The 17,064-nt window shown below is 37.8% G+C and overlaps 1 protein-coding gene across 4 annotated transcripts in view; it reads left to right on the forward strand.

Annotated features, from left to right (window-relative positions):
* slc6a9 (solute carrier family 6 member 9) overlaps window positions 1–17,064 on the forward strand; it is a gene marked incomplete at its 3' end in the record, with an annotated part of 53,956 nt that overhangs the window by 24,605 nt on the left and 12,287 nt on the right. Inside the window, exon 1 of one of the 4 annotated variants that reach the window (XM_079876222.1) lies at window positions 4,524–4,795. The exons of 2 other annotated variants lie outside the window; for them this stretch is intronic. In XM_079876222.1, coding sequence (XP_079732348.1) covers window positions 4,754–4,795 — 42 coding nt within the window. In that variant the 5' untranslated portion in view covers window positions 4,524–4,753. Of the gene's footprint in view, window positions 1–4,523; window positions 4,796–12,324; window positions 12,400–17,064 lie in introns of those variants that run through there. One more of the 4 variants, XM_079876225.1, reaches the window with a different exon arrangement.

Here is a 17,064-nt window from a genome sequence, read left to right on the forward strand (position 1 = left end):
AACATACAGTGAATGAGAGAGAGAGAGATCGACTGAGATTCACTCTGTCTTACTGGTGAAATATCAGCAATCTTAGAAAGCCTCTCGTCCAGTCAGATTCAAGGATCGGAACTAAATGTTATACAAACAATAGCCCAGCAAGCTAATAGTCAGGTTTATGTTCTGTTATCTAGACCCTTCTTTTGACATTCTGTTCTCTTTCCTTTAGTTCCTGTTTTCCTGCTCTGTTTTATTTTGGTTTCATTGGTTACTGATTATGTCCTTGTTTGTTTCTGTAGTTACGTATTAGTTTCACATATGTCTAGTTTACTTTCCTTTGCTCTACCCATGTTTATATAGCCCTGTGTTTCAGTTGTTTTTTGTCAGTTCTCGTTTATGCATTGTGTGGTTTGCGTTATTCTCCTCCGTGTTCATTCAAAGTGTTTGGATTATTAATAGCCTGTTTTGCTTTAGAATCTCCTTCAAGATTCAAGTGCCTGCTGACCACATCTTAACATCGCAATATTAAGCCACTCAAAATCACCACAAGGGAAATTCCTTCACAGAGACAGCTCTAGATTCCGACTACCGATTTCTTGTCATCACATTTGGCTGATACCGATCCTGATCATTCAAGCTTTATATAAGTGATGTGTAAGCTCTCTGTTGACTGTCACTGCTAACCCCTTAGCAGTGCCTTACACCCTGAAGGCATTTTTAATGATTTCACATCTACCTGTAAGTGGCATAACTCATGGCATCATCAAGTACATGTTCTCATTTGATAGAAAACCCCTTCAAATTTTGATCATGTTTGGAGGTTCTTTTGTTACAAGAGTGCTGAGAAAACCCCAGAAAAAGCGATTTTATTTGGTTAATATTCATGCTTGACATGATGACGTCATGATCTCAAAGCGACCGGATCCTGGAAGTCCTATAGCTTTAGCCAAGCAGCATGTCATGTCACTCCGTGAGGATTTTCTCAAGATCTACGTGCGATTTACTATGGTTTACTAATGTATCGCGAAGATACAGGTGAACGTGGCGCAAATGCATGCCAGTGGGGACTTTTTACGGTTTTACTTCAATAAATTGTGATCCGTTTGTGAGATCAGCCATATTAAGTGACTACCGATTGAGTCATTGAATCTGATTATCGGCCAATACCGATAATCCGATTGACTGGAGCATCCCTAATGTCTATATCGGGTTTTTTTTTTTTTATGAAAATGAGAAATGTTGTTGAAATAAGTTTATTTTATTTTTAGATTTTGTTTTAAGTTAACGTTTATTTTATTTCAAGCAACAAAATGTTTTTTTATGGTTTTAGTTTCAGTTAACTATTATAACCTTGACCTGGAATGCAGCACACATGTGAAATATACCATCTTAGTGGAGCCTTTTGTTATTTTAGACTTTGAAAGTCTAAAGTTTCCTTTCACTTACATTATATGAAAAAGGAAAGGATTACCCACTCATTTTTCTATATTAGAATGTCTAGCTGTATCTTTAGTACTGTAGTAGTGCCAAAACACACAGAGCTGCAAAGTATGCTATGCTGGTAGCCTAATGGTTAAGAGATGGGTTTGCTGACTCACAGATTGCAAGTGAAGGTCCTAAGTAGAGGTGACCGAGTAATTGCAGTCGCTAAGCTCAAAATCCTGCTATTTCTTCATTGTGCACTCAAAGGGTCTTAACACCTTAAAGTTCCAGAAGGATTATTAGAGTTACTGTACTGTGAATAGTTTTGAATTGAATGTGCAAAAATGTCAGGTAGTTCATTCTGAAGGTAAAATATTTTATTAATAAAAGTAATGATTTATAATTTTATAATGATGTTAAATTAAATTATACATATATTATATATATTATACATAATATGAAGTTAAACGTCTATATATATATATATATATATATATACATACATACACTCTCTGTGTGTTTATATTTAGCCAACTTCTGGGAACAATTTTATCATCCAAGTTTAGCTTAGAAACGCACAAACACAAATTTTAGCTAAATAAATGACTTGAAGAGAAAAATGCTATTCAAAATGGTTATGATTTGGTTTTTGTGATTAGGTTAGGTTTGTTTTTATTATGAAATTGAAATTCCTTAATGAGCGCTAAGTGTGTAATTAGGAGGTCGTATTCCCCCACTCCCAAGTGTGCACACTTGTTTAAGATCCATCTAATGAGTTTTGTTTTGATGTGTTTATTTCATTTCAGTCACAGCCCTTCCTTGTTCTCATCACTCGCTATTATGCTATTGATATGGGGCAGCGCAAATAGCGGAGTGTACATATCCTCATTAGAAGCGAGTGTTTTTGTGATGGGAGGCGAGGTTCCGTGCTGCTGCTTGACTAATAGGGGTTGGCTGGGGCCCCTGAGGAGTCTCTAATGACCGCCTGTGTCAGATTCCCTTACAGCCGGGCTCGTGGCACAGACACAAGGAGTTGCCCGGAGCTATGTGCGTGTATATGTGTGTGTTTGTGTGAAAGGGTAGGTGTCACAAATACATAAAGTCTCAGCCAGCTGCTTGTTGTTGTTGAAACTCACATATTAATTGAGAGGACACTCTCAAATTAGCTGTTGATTTCTGAAATAGGCTACTGTAATTTGACTTCAGATCATTATTATAGATTTGTTTATGAAACCAGACTCTTTGCCAGTTTGTATAGAGAAAGAAGACAGGGGACAGTAGAAATACTGAAAAGGGGGAAGTAGGATTGTGACATGACACAAGACTGATTTGAACCTCAAAAGACAGTCCTCACCCTAAAGCATGTATGCTAACCGCTAGGTCATGGCTCTGATGTTTTTGCAGTATAATTTTGTTGTGTAAGAACTTTGTCTAGTTAAGTGTAAAGAGATGCTCATCTCTATGTGATGATATCTGTGCCCAAAGGGTCAAACAGGCAGAGCAGATGTATTTAAGCTCAGCTGGAAGAGCATCATCAATAACTCATAGGCATAATAAACTCTTTTTCTCTCTCTCTCTCTCTCTTTTTTTTTTTGATTATCAAGGTTAGGATTTTGTATGTAAAATAGTTTCATGTATTTTTTTTTATTCTCTATTTTTATTCTATTTACTCTTTTTTTTTACATTTATTTAGGCATAACACTTTTTGGGATGGCTGGAGGATATTAGAAAAAAGGCTTGCTTTTGTACTGTTGTATTTGCATTATCTTCATACAATTTGGACTGTTATGCCAAAAATTACGAATGCCATTTACAATTATGTAACAAAATATCAAACCAAGTGGCATTTATTTTAAAGAAATATGGCACAAACATACCTTTTTAACCAAAATAAGTTAGATTTTTAAATTATGAAATAAGATATAATATTTAAAATATAGTAAATATATATAGATGTTATTTTGCTTGATGAGAACTGACTTCATTCATCCACTAAAAATCACCTTGATACCATTGCTTAAAAGTCAATATAAATAAATAGCTCTAGTAGCATTTGTTTCCAGATTCCACTTGGTTTGATATTTTGGTTTCTAATGAAATGACATTCAGATATTTTAAGTGTAACTAAAGTGTCCAAACGTTTCCAAATATTATTTCATGCCACTGTATATTTGTCCCTATTTAATTTGGGCTATTGAACATGTATTTAAAATGAAACCTTACAACCTTAGTTAGGTACCGCAGTTATCACGTGTGATCCATTCCACATTGTGATGCGGATAGAGATGTCTGGGCCGTCCTCTTGAAGTCTGCTCATCAACTGCATCACCACTATTGTACACCTCTTTCAAATGCTCATTAGGAAAAATGCCAGAAGTCTGTCAACTTTTAACACCAATAACAGGATGCTCAGTTGGGTCCATCGCCAGGAGCTGCCACCGAGAGCTTTCTTTTGTCTGTAGGTTACTTTTTTTTCTGTGTGAATTGTAATGCAGCTTTCCACAGTCTGCCACATAATGTCCTCTATAGATTTTTGTCCGTTTATTGCTGAGAAAATCTTGTAACCTGCAGCGAACGGATGAATTACAAGGCGGTAGCCTGACCGACAGACAAACGGAAGGGTATATCCCTCCTCTGGCCTCTTGCAGGACCTTACAGGAGAATTGGCAATGTCAAGGGATGAGGATTTGAGAGTCAAGTGTTGCTGAATGGGAGCGTTGGTGGTCTGGGTGCAGCTGCCTCGAGAACAAGTGGATGAAATGCAGAGACATCGAGAGTTGCGCGCCCCATGGAAGCGGACCTCTCCTTACTTTTGTCTTTCATCATGTGGGCCGGCCGCTGAAAAGCTTGGCAGCGCCTGTGACTCCAGGCAGCTAAGCTAGCAGCTCCTAGCACTCAGTATGCAGCCAAAGTGCTGGAATGACAACGACTCCATTCATTATGGAGGTAGAGGCAAAGGCTGTGGATCTCCTCTGTCTGTTTTGTAGAATGGGGGATACAGAAGAGGAGGGGGCGCTTTCCCCAACTCGCAGTACAACGGACGAGGTAAGGATGAGGGAGCAAGAGGGAGAGAGAGAGAGAGAGAGAGAGAAAAACAGAAAGGGAGGGAGAGGGAGTGAGCGAGAAAGTGGCAGCGGTGGAGGGGGACCTTCCATGCCGAATGATTGAAAGAGGCGGAGAGGAAGCAGAACTCCATCAGATGAAATGAGGTGAAAATAATTCAGGCATTAATCAAGCCTGGCCAAAAGGAGGCTGTTCCCCCCCATCCCCCCCTCTCTGCGGAAGCAAACGGAGAGGTGTGAATGAAGAACTCGAGAGTTGAGACGAGAGAACTACTGGGCACTATCGAATCATGTCGGAGTCCAACAGCAACGCAGCTTGTATGGCTGATCAGGTCAGTTGTGTTTTTGTCATGTTGTGCTGTTTTGAAACGGGCAGCATTTTCGTTTTCTATAGATGTTGAGCTCTGCCGAGAGGGAAATTTGAAAATTTTGTTTCTCTTGAGCGAGTGAGAGCGAGCACGTTACCCGACGCATCAAAGCGGCAATTGTACGAAGCTGCCCGGACGACGGTGCAGGGTCCTGAAAGAACTGAATTAATCAAGACCAAGCATTGTCTGCAGTGCCTTATTTTTCGGCCATCATTCAGGGGGCCTGTGACGACTCAATAGCCCACAGACCACGTGAGAAGCTCTTTAAAAACCAGACCACGTGTGGGCCAACTGAAAAGTTTTTATAACAAATTGCAGTGGGAAGTTCTGGCGACGCTGGTGGAAGGGTATGTGATAAAGTTTCCAAGGAAGTGGGCAGGAGAGCAGTGTTTGAGAGACAGAAGGAAGGAGGAAAGTGTAAAGGCTGAAAGGAGGGCTGGCCCATATTTCTCCTTTTTCTGTCTTCCTTCACCTCCTTTTTTTAGTCACCAAGGCACTTGTCACTTAAACAATCATAGGGAAGATTTATTGGAAATAAAACGTATAGATATCCTATAAGGTGCTTTGTGCCTCAGAGATTTATGTTGCTGCGCCAGTTTTGGTTGCATCCATTCCATTGCACCTGTTTCCGTTCCTCCGTTTTGTAGGAGTGTGTGAAGTAGGATAAAGTGACAGTCTGGTGACTAAATACAAACTGATAAGACAAAATTAGGTTACTTGCTGTAGGTGACAGACACAATTTTTTTTTTTTTTTTTAATTAATAGACATTATTTGGCGGGTTTTGAGTTTTGGAATTATGTAAAATCCATTTATCGTCATCTTGTTTAATCTTGATATGAATGTTGGCATTCTTATGGGCTTAATTAAAACCGTTTCTATCATATATCTCAAGTTCGGGGAAATGTGCAGTCTCAAATTGCATTGTCATGAAGTTATATTCGTGAACAGTTTTTAAAGTGCAAATTCTCTTTCATAGTTTAATTAGTACCGAGAAGCATTTACTGTGTAGTGCTATTTGATCTGGATTTTGGTCTTGCCTTTAGTCAGTCCTAATGTGATCTGAGTCTTTGACTTGGGGATGAGACCTTTGAAACTTCACAAGCAATGCTCACCTGACCTTTTCAAGTGTGTGGACCATAGCTGTCTTTTTGTCTACCTAATCTGTAACATTTCTCACTTGAGCAATTTATTATGATTCCTCACAGTGTTTGACCCCTGTAAAGACTTTATTGACTCAATGCAAAAGGGGGTTTGATGAGGTGTACTGATTTATTTGATGATTTCTAGCAGTGCCAGAACCCCGAGAGGCACCACAGACTCAGGTGTCCAGCTGTAGAGCTCACTGATTTATCACACACATACACACAGAGGAGCAGGTGCATCTGCCAGAGCCACAGCCTCCAGCCTCCAAACCCCTCATGTGTACTTGTGCATACGGTGGGGAAACATCATCATTTCCCTGTTTAGGCTTGAGCATTAACTAGAATGAAATTGCATCCTTTGGAAAGTGTTTGCATTGGGGCTGTTTGTCAATTATTTCTGATTTGCCAGATATTTTAATTTGCACATTGCGCAAACAATGAAGTCTATATAATGTACTTTTCAAAATTTGAATGGATAGAATTTTGCTGCATAGCCAAAATGACCAAACCTGAACACTTTGACTAGTGTAAGAGAATATTAGTTTGAAGTAATCCATTTTTAGTTTTATATATATATATATATGTGTGTGTGTGTGTGTGTGTGTGTGTGTGTATGTGAGTTGATATATGTCACTGATAGCAGTTCTCTGTAAACAACTCCAAGACTTGACTCAATTCATTACTGATTATTCTTCATACTCTAAATGACTTGGTCCCTCAAAAAGGTGCAGCATTCTTCAATCACAGCTATGCCATTTTCATCTGATTAATCCTATGCTGTAGATTCAGCTCTGTACTGTTTGACTGCGATATGGAGCTCCTATATTAGTTCTCTGATGTGGTTCATTCTACTGGATCCTGTAGTGTTGTCTAATGCTATCTGTTAGAGTAGAGCATGCTTGACTAATAATTGCGATAATATGAGCCAGTAATTTCATTTGAGTAACTTACTGGGTCAAAATGTCTTCACAATGATCTATGATGATCGGCGTTTAGAAAGCAAATGCTGTTCGTTTTGACTGCAACACTTGATCATTTATCTTACTGTTAAAGAGATGCTGTCTAGTGATTGGTTTCACATAATGTTCCAAAGAGCAAAAATAATGATGCTATAATGTTTGGGGAGAGTAAGTGTTTAGCAATCTCTTTAACACTGTAGCTGTAAAACTGTGGCACGTAGGTTTGTCATATGCACAGGTATGAAGACCTGTGTGAGCATGCACTGTCAATAATGTTTATTACGAAATGTGTTTGCCCTATCACAATGTCAGCAAACTGCAAGGATCATATATCATCAACATTGATTTATATTCACTGACTGAGATTGAGACTGAAACTGAGCGTGTGTGTGTGTGTTTTTGGATGTTCTTTGTGTATAAATGGATTGAGGGAGGTACAGTGCGTTACAACATCTGAGACCACAGTGATGTGTTTCTGTTTTGCATTTTTCTAAATGAACACAAATATTTTTTATCACAAACATTATCAGCATAGCAGTGTATTTTAAGTTTACTTAAAAAACAACATCAATTGCATAGTTTCTTAGTATTTGTTATTTCCCATAGTACTCGAGCTGCATGAACTGCAAAAGTTTTTCAACAATCTGATGATCTAGTTGTCCAGCATGATTTGAAAATGGACATCTGACCTTTTGTACAAAGTTCACAAGCTCACTGTATATGGAGAGAGAGAAAGAAGAGAGAGGGGAAAAGAGCAGTCAGAAGCATATGTGTGCTCGGAGGCAGTCGTCTCTCCTGTCTCACACTCACTGCGCTCGTGGGCTTCCAGCTGCTCTCTTTCTCTCTCTCTTTATGTCCATCTTGCTTCATTTCTCACTACCCCTCATGTGATGATTTTAAATACCTTCGAAATGATTCTCTTTTCAAAACTTTTTTTTTTTGAGAACCAATATCTTGATTCCTTTCCCCCTAAGACTTGATTTGAAGGTCATTTTACCCATGTGATCTTCCATCAGAACTTCATGGATAGGTGAAGGTTGTCTAATGCTGGCAGCTATGACAGCTGTTCAGAACAGTGACCCTCTCTCAGTCATGGGTACTTTCCTCAGGCCAAATCTAACTTTTAAACTAATCTCACTCATCTTTTGCCTTGTCCTCTCTGACTCCCTTTATCTTTTCCACTGTTTTCCCGTTCTTCTTTTTATGGCCATAACACTATAAATTTCAATTACACTTTATTTTTAGGGTTAGTTACTTGTAATTATGCATAATGTACTCTTTCAATTACAATAGTAAGTACATGTAACATGTAAGTACATACAAAGCCTCTAAAGGGACCTTTGGAAAAATAAAAAATAAACAAACTTTTTCGTGTGCCTGACAAATATTGCGTGTGCCTATAAACTTTTCAGGTGCACACAGAAATATTTTGCGTACTCACGCATTACAATTTCGAGTTTATTTATACTCTATTTGCTCAAAATTAGATTTATCACGGCCTTATGTCTGCTTTAATGCATCCTACTGTATGTGACGGCCGAGAAACTGTGCCGTGAAATGGGATGATGGCGCATATATTGCTCTCTTTATACATGTATTGGCCATGTTTATCAGATGGTGTTAGGTTACATTATTTCTTCATTATTATTCATTATATCACATTGCTGATTTCCTACACAATGCTAAAACAAATACTAACCTTGATATCACATCCTGATAGATAGCTCCAGATTCAAGATTTTTCTGAACTCTGAGTTGAATCCATGAAGTCTTTTCTTGATGGGTAACTGTGTGTTGGAGATGACCAATGAAGTTTGTCCTTAATTGGCTTGGGAAAATAATCATGCACATTATTTATAAGTAAGGGATAATCCACGACTAGCTGTGCATTATACAATTTTAATACACAACGTAGAAGCAAATAACCACCCAACGTAAAGCATGAAGGTGCATGAAGCAAAGGCACCTCTGTGGAGTGCATTCAATTTTTTTAATGCACAGCTAGCCATGGATTATCCTACTTATATGGTCATTTGCCTGTTATTGGTATTAACTCTTTTCCGATGTTCTTGTTATTGGATCCGGAGATTTCAAAAGATGCAAAATAGCTCCCCCTACCATATAACAATGAAAACATGGGTTGCTGGAAAATTCCGTCAATGGCGGGGAAAGAGTTAAGCTGTTATTGATGTTTGCAGTGGAAAGGTAAAAATGACAGTTACTTTCATCAGTTACTGCTAGGTAGATCTAGCATTCTGTCCGCTTTGATTCAGACACAGAAATATTGTTGTTCGCTAAGATTACATTGATTTAAATCAATTAATTATAGCATTTATTTGAATTAGAGCGAGGGAGAGCGATATGTGTGTGAATTACCTTGTCTGTGCAGCGTCTCTCTGCTAACAATGAAGCTGTGAGTTTAATTACTTTAAAAACAGGGATGTTAGTAACCCCTTGGTTGCTGAGAAATATAATGTAGCTATTTTGCAGGGCAGTGTTAATACGTTTCTGTGCTCCTGAATGTTTCTGTTTGCGAGTGATGTGCATGTGTGCTTCAATGAAAGCAGCACATTAATATAGAATGGTGATTAAAGTGACTGGAACTACCTGTGCATTAAACTGTTTTAATTCACATCTTCTAGCCAGGAACATGTTAAACATATTATTTCATGTCTAGACTGTATTTCTCAGTTACATTCTTTTCAGAATTAGGGGCTCTTGAAACACAATAATGCTATTTATACGTTCACTTTTAGCTTTGTAGCATTAGCATTGAAGTGTACTCTAGAACAAAGAATTGTTTTTATTTTTTTGGTCTATTACTAAGAGTCATTCTGTGTAAACACACTTGTCTTTTGAACAAGCGTGTTTTGGCTGACCCTACTGCCACCTCTGCAGCTGTCACAGCAGTGAGTCTACTTATTTCCTGACCAAAGGGCAAAGATTCTTTCTGCAAATACAATTTTTTTGCACAATATGTCATTTAAAGCACTGCCTGTTTGACAGGCTAAATGTTGTATGGGAGGATTTGGTATTTGCTGATTCTCACTGACTGGGAAAAGTTTAGTGTCTCGCATGCATTTGGGAAGATTTGCCCGAGGGCTCCTGAGGAAGAGAGCTGGTCTCACAGTAAAGCAGTCGCTCAGTCAGAGCTTCAGCAAACTCCAAGCCGTGCACATGCCATGACAAACTGAACCCTCAGGACGCAGGAGAGATGAAAAAGTCAGCGCTTCGATTCAGAGCTGTCAGGCCAAGGGAACAGCCTCAGATCTCTTTCCACACGCTTTATTTACCCCCCAAAACATCACATGCCCATGTGTTTGTGATAGTCTGACCATTCAGTTTTACAGGTACGTATGGTCTTGGTTTGATACACAGGGTTTTGCTCATATTTGAAACAGTGTGTTAAATGGCATACTCTAAACAAAACATTTAGGTAGCCCACATATTTCAAGACAAGGTTTTGTAATTAAACTTTACTGTTTAATTTCCTTTAAAATGAATATTTCAGGTTTCCAGTATTATCTCTATATCCTAAATATTAAGCTCAAGCAAAAGCTTTTCTAGCATAATGTTAATAATAGTATTTTATAAGGTGGAGGAAAAAACTATGGTTACATCAAGGCATTTACAATTAAAGTAAAATTGAGCCAAGAAATTCAAGTTAAATTACACACAATTTACAGGCACACGTATTGTACAACCAAGGCTTTTTTCATGCCAACATTAATATTATCCATGCATGTTAACATCAGAAATGTGTAATTAGAACTAACATTGTATGTGTACATTTTTTACAGAAATATAATCCAACTCAACTGTTTTCAACACAGATAAGAAGATTTTTTGTGTGTGCACCAAATCAGCATATTAGAATGATTTCTGAAAGATCATGTGACCACAAAGAAGACTGGAGTAATGATACTGAAACTCAGCTTTGCAATAAATGTCGAAATATATTTAAATAGAAAACCATTATTTTACATTGTAGTAAAATTTCACAGTATTACTGTTTCTACTGTACTTTTGATCAAATAAATGCAGCCTTGGTGAACATAAGAGACTTCTTTCAAAAACATTTAAAAGTTTTGAGCAGTATATATCTTTAAACTTTGTTGTCATCATGATCTAACACAGGTAAAGTCTGTAAACACTGTAACATTGCATAATGTCTGCACAAGGATACCAGGAAGAGAGATGGTGTAACATTGTTGTGTTTAAGATGGTTGACTTAAATCATCAGAGCATAGTCATTCTTTGCCAAAAACCTGTCAGAAATAGTTTAAACAAAAGCATGAATCATCACATCATGCTTCAGTTCAGTTAACGTCCTTCTACTAGAACTTCATCCACCTGAAATGTATTTACATATTAGATAATACGATTTCATATTAAATAGTATGACCATGAAAGCCCTTTAATAAAAACTTTTCTTGTCATTCCTGTCAGAAATACAGTGGACTTGATTGTTGTTCATCCAGGTCTGTAGTCTAACTTACATTGTCTAATAAACATTGAACACAATGTTGTACATTAAACACTGCAAACAATGCTTTAAAGTGACTTGAACTTCTGGTTTCTTTGTGTCTTGCTTGTCAAAATCTGATGCTAATCGACTCTGAAGATGTTTTTCAGTCTAGAAGCTGAAGTTGCATGACATTAAGTGTCTATGTTTGATGTCAGCCAAAACTGGGGTGGCTTATGCAACCCTGAATCCCTGAATGGGCCTTTAAAAGTGCTCTAATTGGCCCTTTTGAGCATATTGTAATTTAAAATGGGTCGTTCTTCAAATTCAGTCCCTATATAACAAATTCATTTGTTTCCTTGTTTACGAATGCAACAAGCTCAGTAATAATGGGAATCAGCCCTGGGTACAATGATAGAGAAAGGTCAAAATATCCTGTTTATGTCTCTAGATATAATTCATTAGGAGATGCTGGTTGAACATACAAAATTTCTTAGATGAAAGTGTGTGAAGAACAGGTGAACAGCTTGCAATGGCTCACATGTCTGCAGGCTACGCTCCCTCATTGTTTGAATTGAGAACTAATTGAATGATCTGATTATGTGAAGCGTGTGTCTGCAACTAGACCTGTTTTTCTATATATTTTATTCCTGTTAATTTCAGGATTCTTTGATCAATTGAAAGTTCAAAAGAACAGTACTATTTATCTGAAATAGAAATCTTTTGTAACATTAGGCATGTTTTACTGTCATGTGTATACCCATGTCTCTTAAAGAAAAGGATACAATCTTGTGCAGCCAACGTGAATATATCCTTTGTGACGCTAAGAAACTCCCAAAAAGCCAAACCTCCAGGCTCCTCCCCTCTCCCCACCCACAGCTTAAGGGTAGAATAGGTTCCACATGGAGCCGTGTCAGTCTACTCCTGCTGACCTGGAGAGATCTGTAAGTTTCTGCTTGAGTAAGCGCTACTAGCTGGGGTGTACAATGGACAGCAGAAAGGTAAGACCAAAAGAAGTGAGTAAGTGTGGCTAAAAGTGTAGATGTAATATTGAGGTGTCAGTTATCAATGGACGGGCAAGATCTTTTAGAACAATTCTAGAAGTCACTTGGAGCTTAAAATTAGACAAAAACCAGGTAGGTGTGTCCCACCATTTTGCCTTAGAGCGTCTTTGATCATTCTTGGAATGCTGTTATACATGTTCTGATCTGTGAGTGTTAACATGACATGAGGAATGATGGAAATGGATATATGTCCTGAACATTCCATGATGGTTGATGATGTTTTGATCTGGACCCTAGAAGGTGTTTGACTTCATCTAGGCGGTCAGAAAACTACTATTAATTTAAAGTAGGAAGAACAAGGTGCATCATGAGGGTGAATACTATTTGGTCATGAATGATGGGTCATTTTCTGGCTGTTAAATGACCAGGAGAGCCATCTGCAGACCTAATGACTCCCACAAGATGGCTACCAGAGCTGTTATGGATCCTTCCTAGTGTTTAACAGCTGACAACTGGCTTTATGGGTTGAAGGCAGACTTTTGGTTTCTTTAAATGGAAACTCCATGTTGCACAAAACTGCTAATTCACTTGTGTGGTATCATACTTTCTTATATTAAGCAACTAGTGATTCTCTTGTGAAGCTTGTGACCAGTTCCTTGTGCACAATACACTTCTGTATGTGTCCAAGGATATGTAATCATTTAGATGTAATGTGATCCTGGTCTTATGCTCACCAAAACTGCATTTATTTGATCAAAAATACAGTAATATTTTTACAATTTAAAGTTACAAAATTAAACTACTTTCTATTTGAAAAATATATATTAATGTTAATTTAATTTAATTTAATTCAGCATCATTGCTCCAGTCTTCAGTGTCACACGATCCTTCAGAAATCATTATAAGATCCTGATTTGGTGCTCAAGAAACATTTCTTATTATCAATGTTTTTGACTCATGTTTTTGTTTTTAAGGAAACTGTGATACATTTTTTACTTTCGCTTTTGATCAATATAATGCATAAAAAAGATTCTTACTGACTCCAAACTTTTGAATTGTAGTGTTTGTGTGTATATATATTGTATAATACATGATCAAGTCGCTTACTGTGAGAACACTTGTGGAACCAGATTGCTCATGCTGCTTTATGGCAGTCTCTATAAACATTTTCTATGGTCGTGTATGTGACAGCGTGAGTGTGGATTGAACGTGAAGATTTTTCCTCAAATCCTTCTACCACTCCTGCCCATCCCCATCTGCCTTTGGGACAAAAGAGATTGTCCCGCCCCAAACACACTGCATTTGCTGATATAGAAATTAGCATGTCTTTTCAAAAAGTTATTCTACAAATGCCTTGTAATAACTGTTAAACAGAGAAGGAAAAGATACAAAACCCAAGATAAAAAAACGACAACAGCTGAAGCTCTGCAAGAGGTATTTTGGTTGCAATCACAACCCTTGGTCTGACCTCTGATCTTGATCCTTGAACAAACTCGAGGTGAAAGTCTTACTGGAGTCTTTGAATGAGCCTGTTGTATGTGTGCCTCATCCTTTCCTGGGGAGAATGAAGCCCTCATCAGCAGAGAAAGATTGAGGATGTTGCATTTGAAATGTGAACTGGGGGTCAGTAGAGAGCACTAGAAAGGGGAAAGGTCAGCTCTGATGAATGGTGAATCCAGGGACATGGGTGTTTAACCATTTCAGAAATGCTGAGAACACATTTCCTTTGGCTTCCTTGCTTCTGTTTTTGTCTTTCATGTTCTTAAATTGCTTCAGTCATTTATTTTCTACTCTACATTTCTCTAAACTTACTAGCCTGATGGGAAAAGTTTTGCAGCATTAGTCAGCAGTAGGTCTCTTATCTCTGTTTGGACCTGTGCAGCTTTGTGTTTCGCTGTCCAGGGTGTGTTTTGGAATCTGCGCTATTTTTTATGATGGTTGGTCACAGCATTTACTTCAGAGAGCAGAAAGTCATTGATTTGTCACAGTATTTCCCTTTTCCATAGACTTTCCTCTGCTGGATTAGAGGTTTTTTAGGATCTTTTTGGGACCGTAATGATCTCCAATAAGTATGAGTATGGGTTCATATGAGAAAGAATGATCAATCTATAAACATCACATGACTCTTCTCACAAGGTGAATCCTAAAATTATCTTTTGATAGTTTATTCCATAGTGCTGTGGTGAATTAATCGTAGAAATCAGGTGAGCAGATGTGTGAAAGATCCCCTGATAAGTGTGTTTTGTTGACATGCACCACTAACGCATATTTATCTTGGAACTATTTATATTTCTCTTAGGGATGCATCAATAATTATTAAATACAGCTAAAATGTATTTTTAGTCTTTCAACTGGTATGTTACATCATCTGAGGCATTTGCTTGGAAGTGTTACATAATTTTTTATTTATTTTTTTTGATTTTGAATACAATCTAAATGTTGCCTCTTAGAGTAATATTTATATTTCTGTTAGAAATATTTATATATTTCTGTTAGAAATATTTATATTTCTCTTAGGGTTGCATCAACAATTTCTTAATATCAAATATTATTAAATCTTTCAATTGCTGTTACATAATCTGAAATTGACATCCCACATTTTGAGTTTTAGAATGCAGCTCATTGAAGCAGATGACATAATCGATTATGGTCACAAGAAAAATGTAAACGTTCAATCACTCTCGCTTTTGTTAGGTGATCGTTCATTTAAAACTTCAGAGAGACAACATTTAATTATTCAAAAAGATTCAGAGTGTGAACACACACATATAGCTTTATGTAATAGACACTAAAACACACACCCTATTGAGCTAAAAAGGATCTTTTGAACCATATGTAATGCCACAGCACATTCTGCATGGACGTCTCCAGGCATTCTGGGTGTTAAGTTGAGAAGTCACAGGTCAGTTCTCACTTTTCTTCTTAAATTGACAGGGTCACATACCTGCAATGAGTTACTCAGAGGGAGCTGTGCTGCTGTCAGTCACAGGCTTCAGGCTTCATGGATAGATACTCTTCTCACTGTTTGAGGTTGTAGGACAGGAAATTGTGGAATAGTCAAATTTGGGAAAAAAATACAAACTTAAGATAATGTTTAATGCTGTTGTGAGGCAGTTATTTTGTTGAGGCATTTTTTTTATGGAAGCTTTTTTTTCTTTCCTTTCTCTTTTTTTCTTTTCCTTCTTTTTTTTTCTTTTTCCTTTCCCTTTTTGCTTCTAGCTTTTCTTTCCTTGCTCTATTTTTTCCTTCTTATTTTTTTTTATAGAAAGTTTAAAAGGTAAACCACTCATTTGACTCGGGTCCCCATGGACCTTTGTGTTTATGAGTGTGTCTTGGTCTTACGTAAAATGGCAGATGGGCCCAGCTGGACGATCTTTCTCTCTTTCACTCTGTGCTCTGCAAGACAGATCCTTGGAGCAAACTGCAACGGCTGAAACACCTGGGCATTCCACAGAGCACAGGGACGGGGATCACAGAGTGAAGCGGATAAAGACTGAACTAAACAATACTTTGATATGCCGGAAGGTAAACACAACATAACCTCATGTGTGAGCGCAGAAGAGCCATGTTTTGGAAAATATCAACAGTATGTTGTATAGAGCTACAGTTCCAATAATGTAGACTGTAATATTATAGATGGATAGATACAGAGAAGTATTGACTTGCATTTTGTTGAACTAGCGTGTGCTTGTAGTAGGTGGGTATTTAAAGGTCGGTTCATCTCCCAGGTGTTCTGACCTCAAGGATCCCACCTGTTTCAGGGTTTACTCTAGATCTCCTCCTTCTTACGCTGGGCCTTCAGCTGTGCTGCAGCAGTTGTTCAGAGAGCCATCAGCACAACCCAACACAGGTGTCCATTTGCTGGCCTCCATCCAGTCTCAGGTCTAAAAGCAGACTTAAACTATCTGTCCACCGGTGCGGAAGAAATCTGTTCATACCACTCAAAATTCTAGATGTCTGCCATTTTTGGGCTGTCTCTGTAAATATATGCTGTAAACACATGGTCAAAAACCTGATTGAAATGCATACATTTCCAGCTATGATTTAATTTACTTCCAGCCGATTTTCAATTGTTAATTACAGATGTCACTGCCTTAACCTCAGAGTTTGGACACCACACCTATCATTTTAATTTAGTTAACAATGTTTTGATTCTCACACCAGTTGGCCCGCTTTGCTATCAATCCCACAATCCCCTGCGTGAGTCTTTTTTTGCTCTGCTCCCATAGTGAAGGTTTTGAAAACAGCTCCTTGTACAGTTAGTCCAATTTCAGGTTCAGGAATAAAAGTTGTAATTGTTCAACAAGCATTCTCACTGGGGTTATTTTGTTTGTGTTCAACAGAACAAAATAGTGGTGTTGCATTGTTTAATACTTAACTAGAGGAATATTTCATTTTGGATGAAAGGCAAATCAGTGGTTATTGGGTGCACATGTGTCTGTGAGCTCTTTGGGCCATTGCTCCCTGCAGGATCACTGACTCAGATTCTGCTGAGACTTAGTGTGTGTGTAGTGACTTGTGTAGTAACCTGAAGCAAACTTAAAACACCTTAATTAAAAAAAAGAAGGACTGACACTTTTGCTGCATTTAAAAGCATTTCATACATGCAGCTCATAATCTTTTTATATTTAGGCAGTTGACATGTCACATCTGTCGGTGGTA

This window comes from Squalius cephalus (genome assembly GCF_949319135.1).
Source record: "Squalius cephalus genome assembly, chromosome: 7".
NCBI lineage: Eukaryota > Metazoa > Chordata > Actinopteri > Cypriniformes > Leuciscidae > Squalius > Squalius cephalus.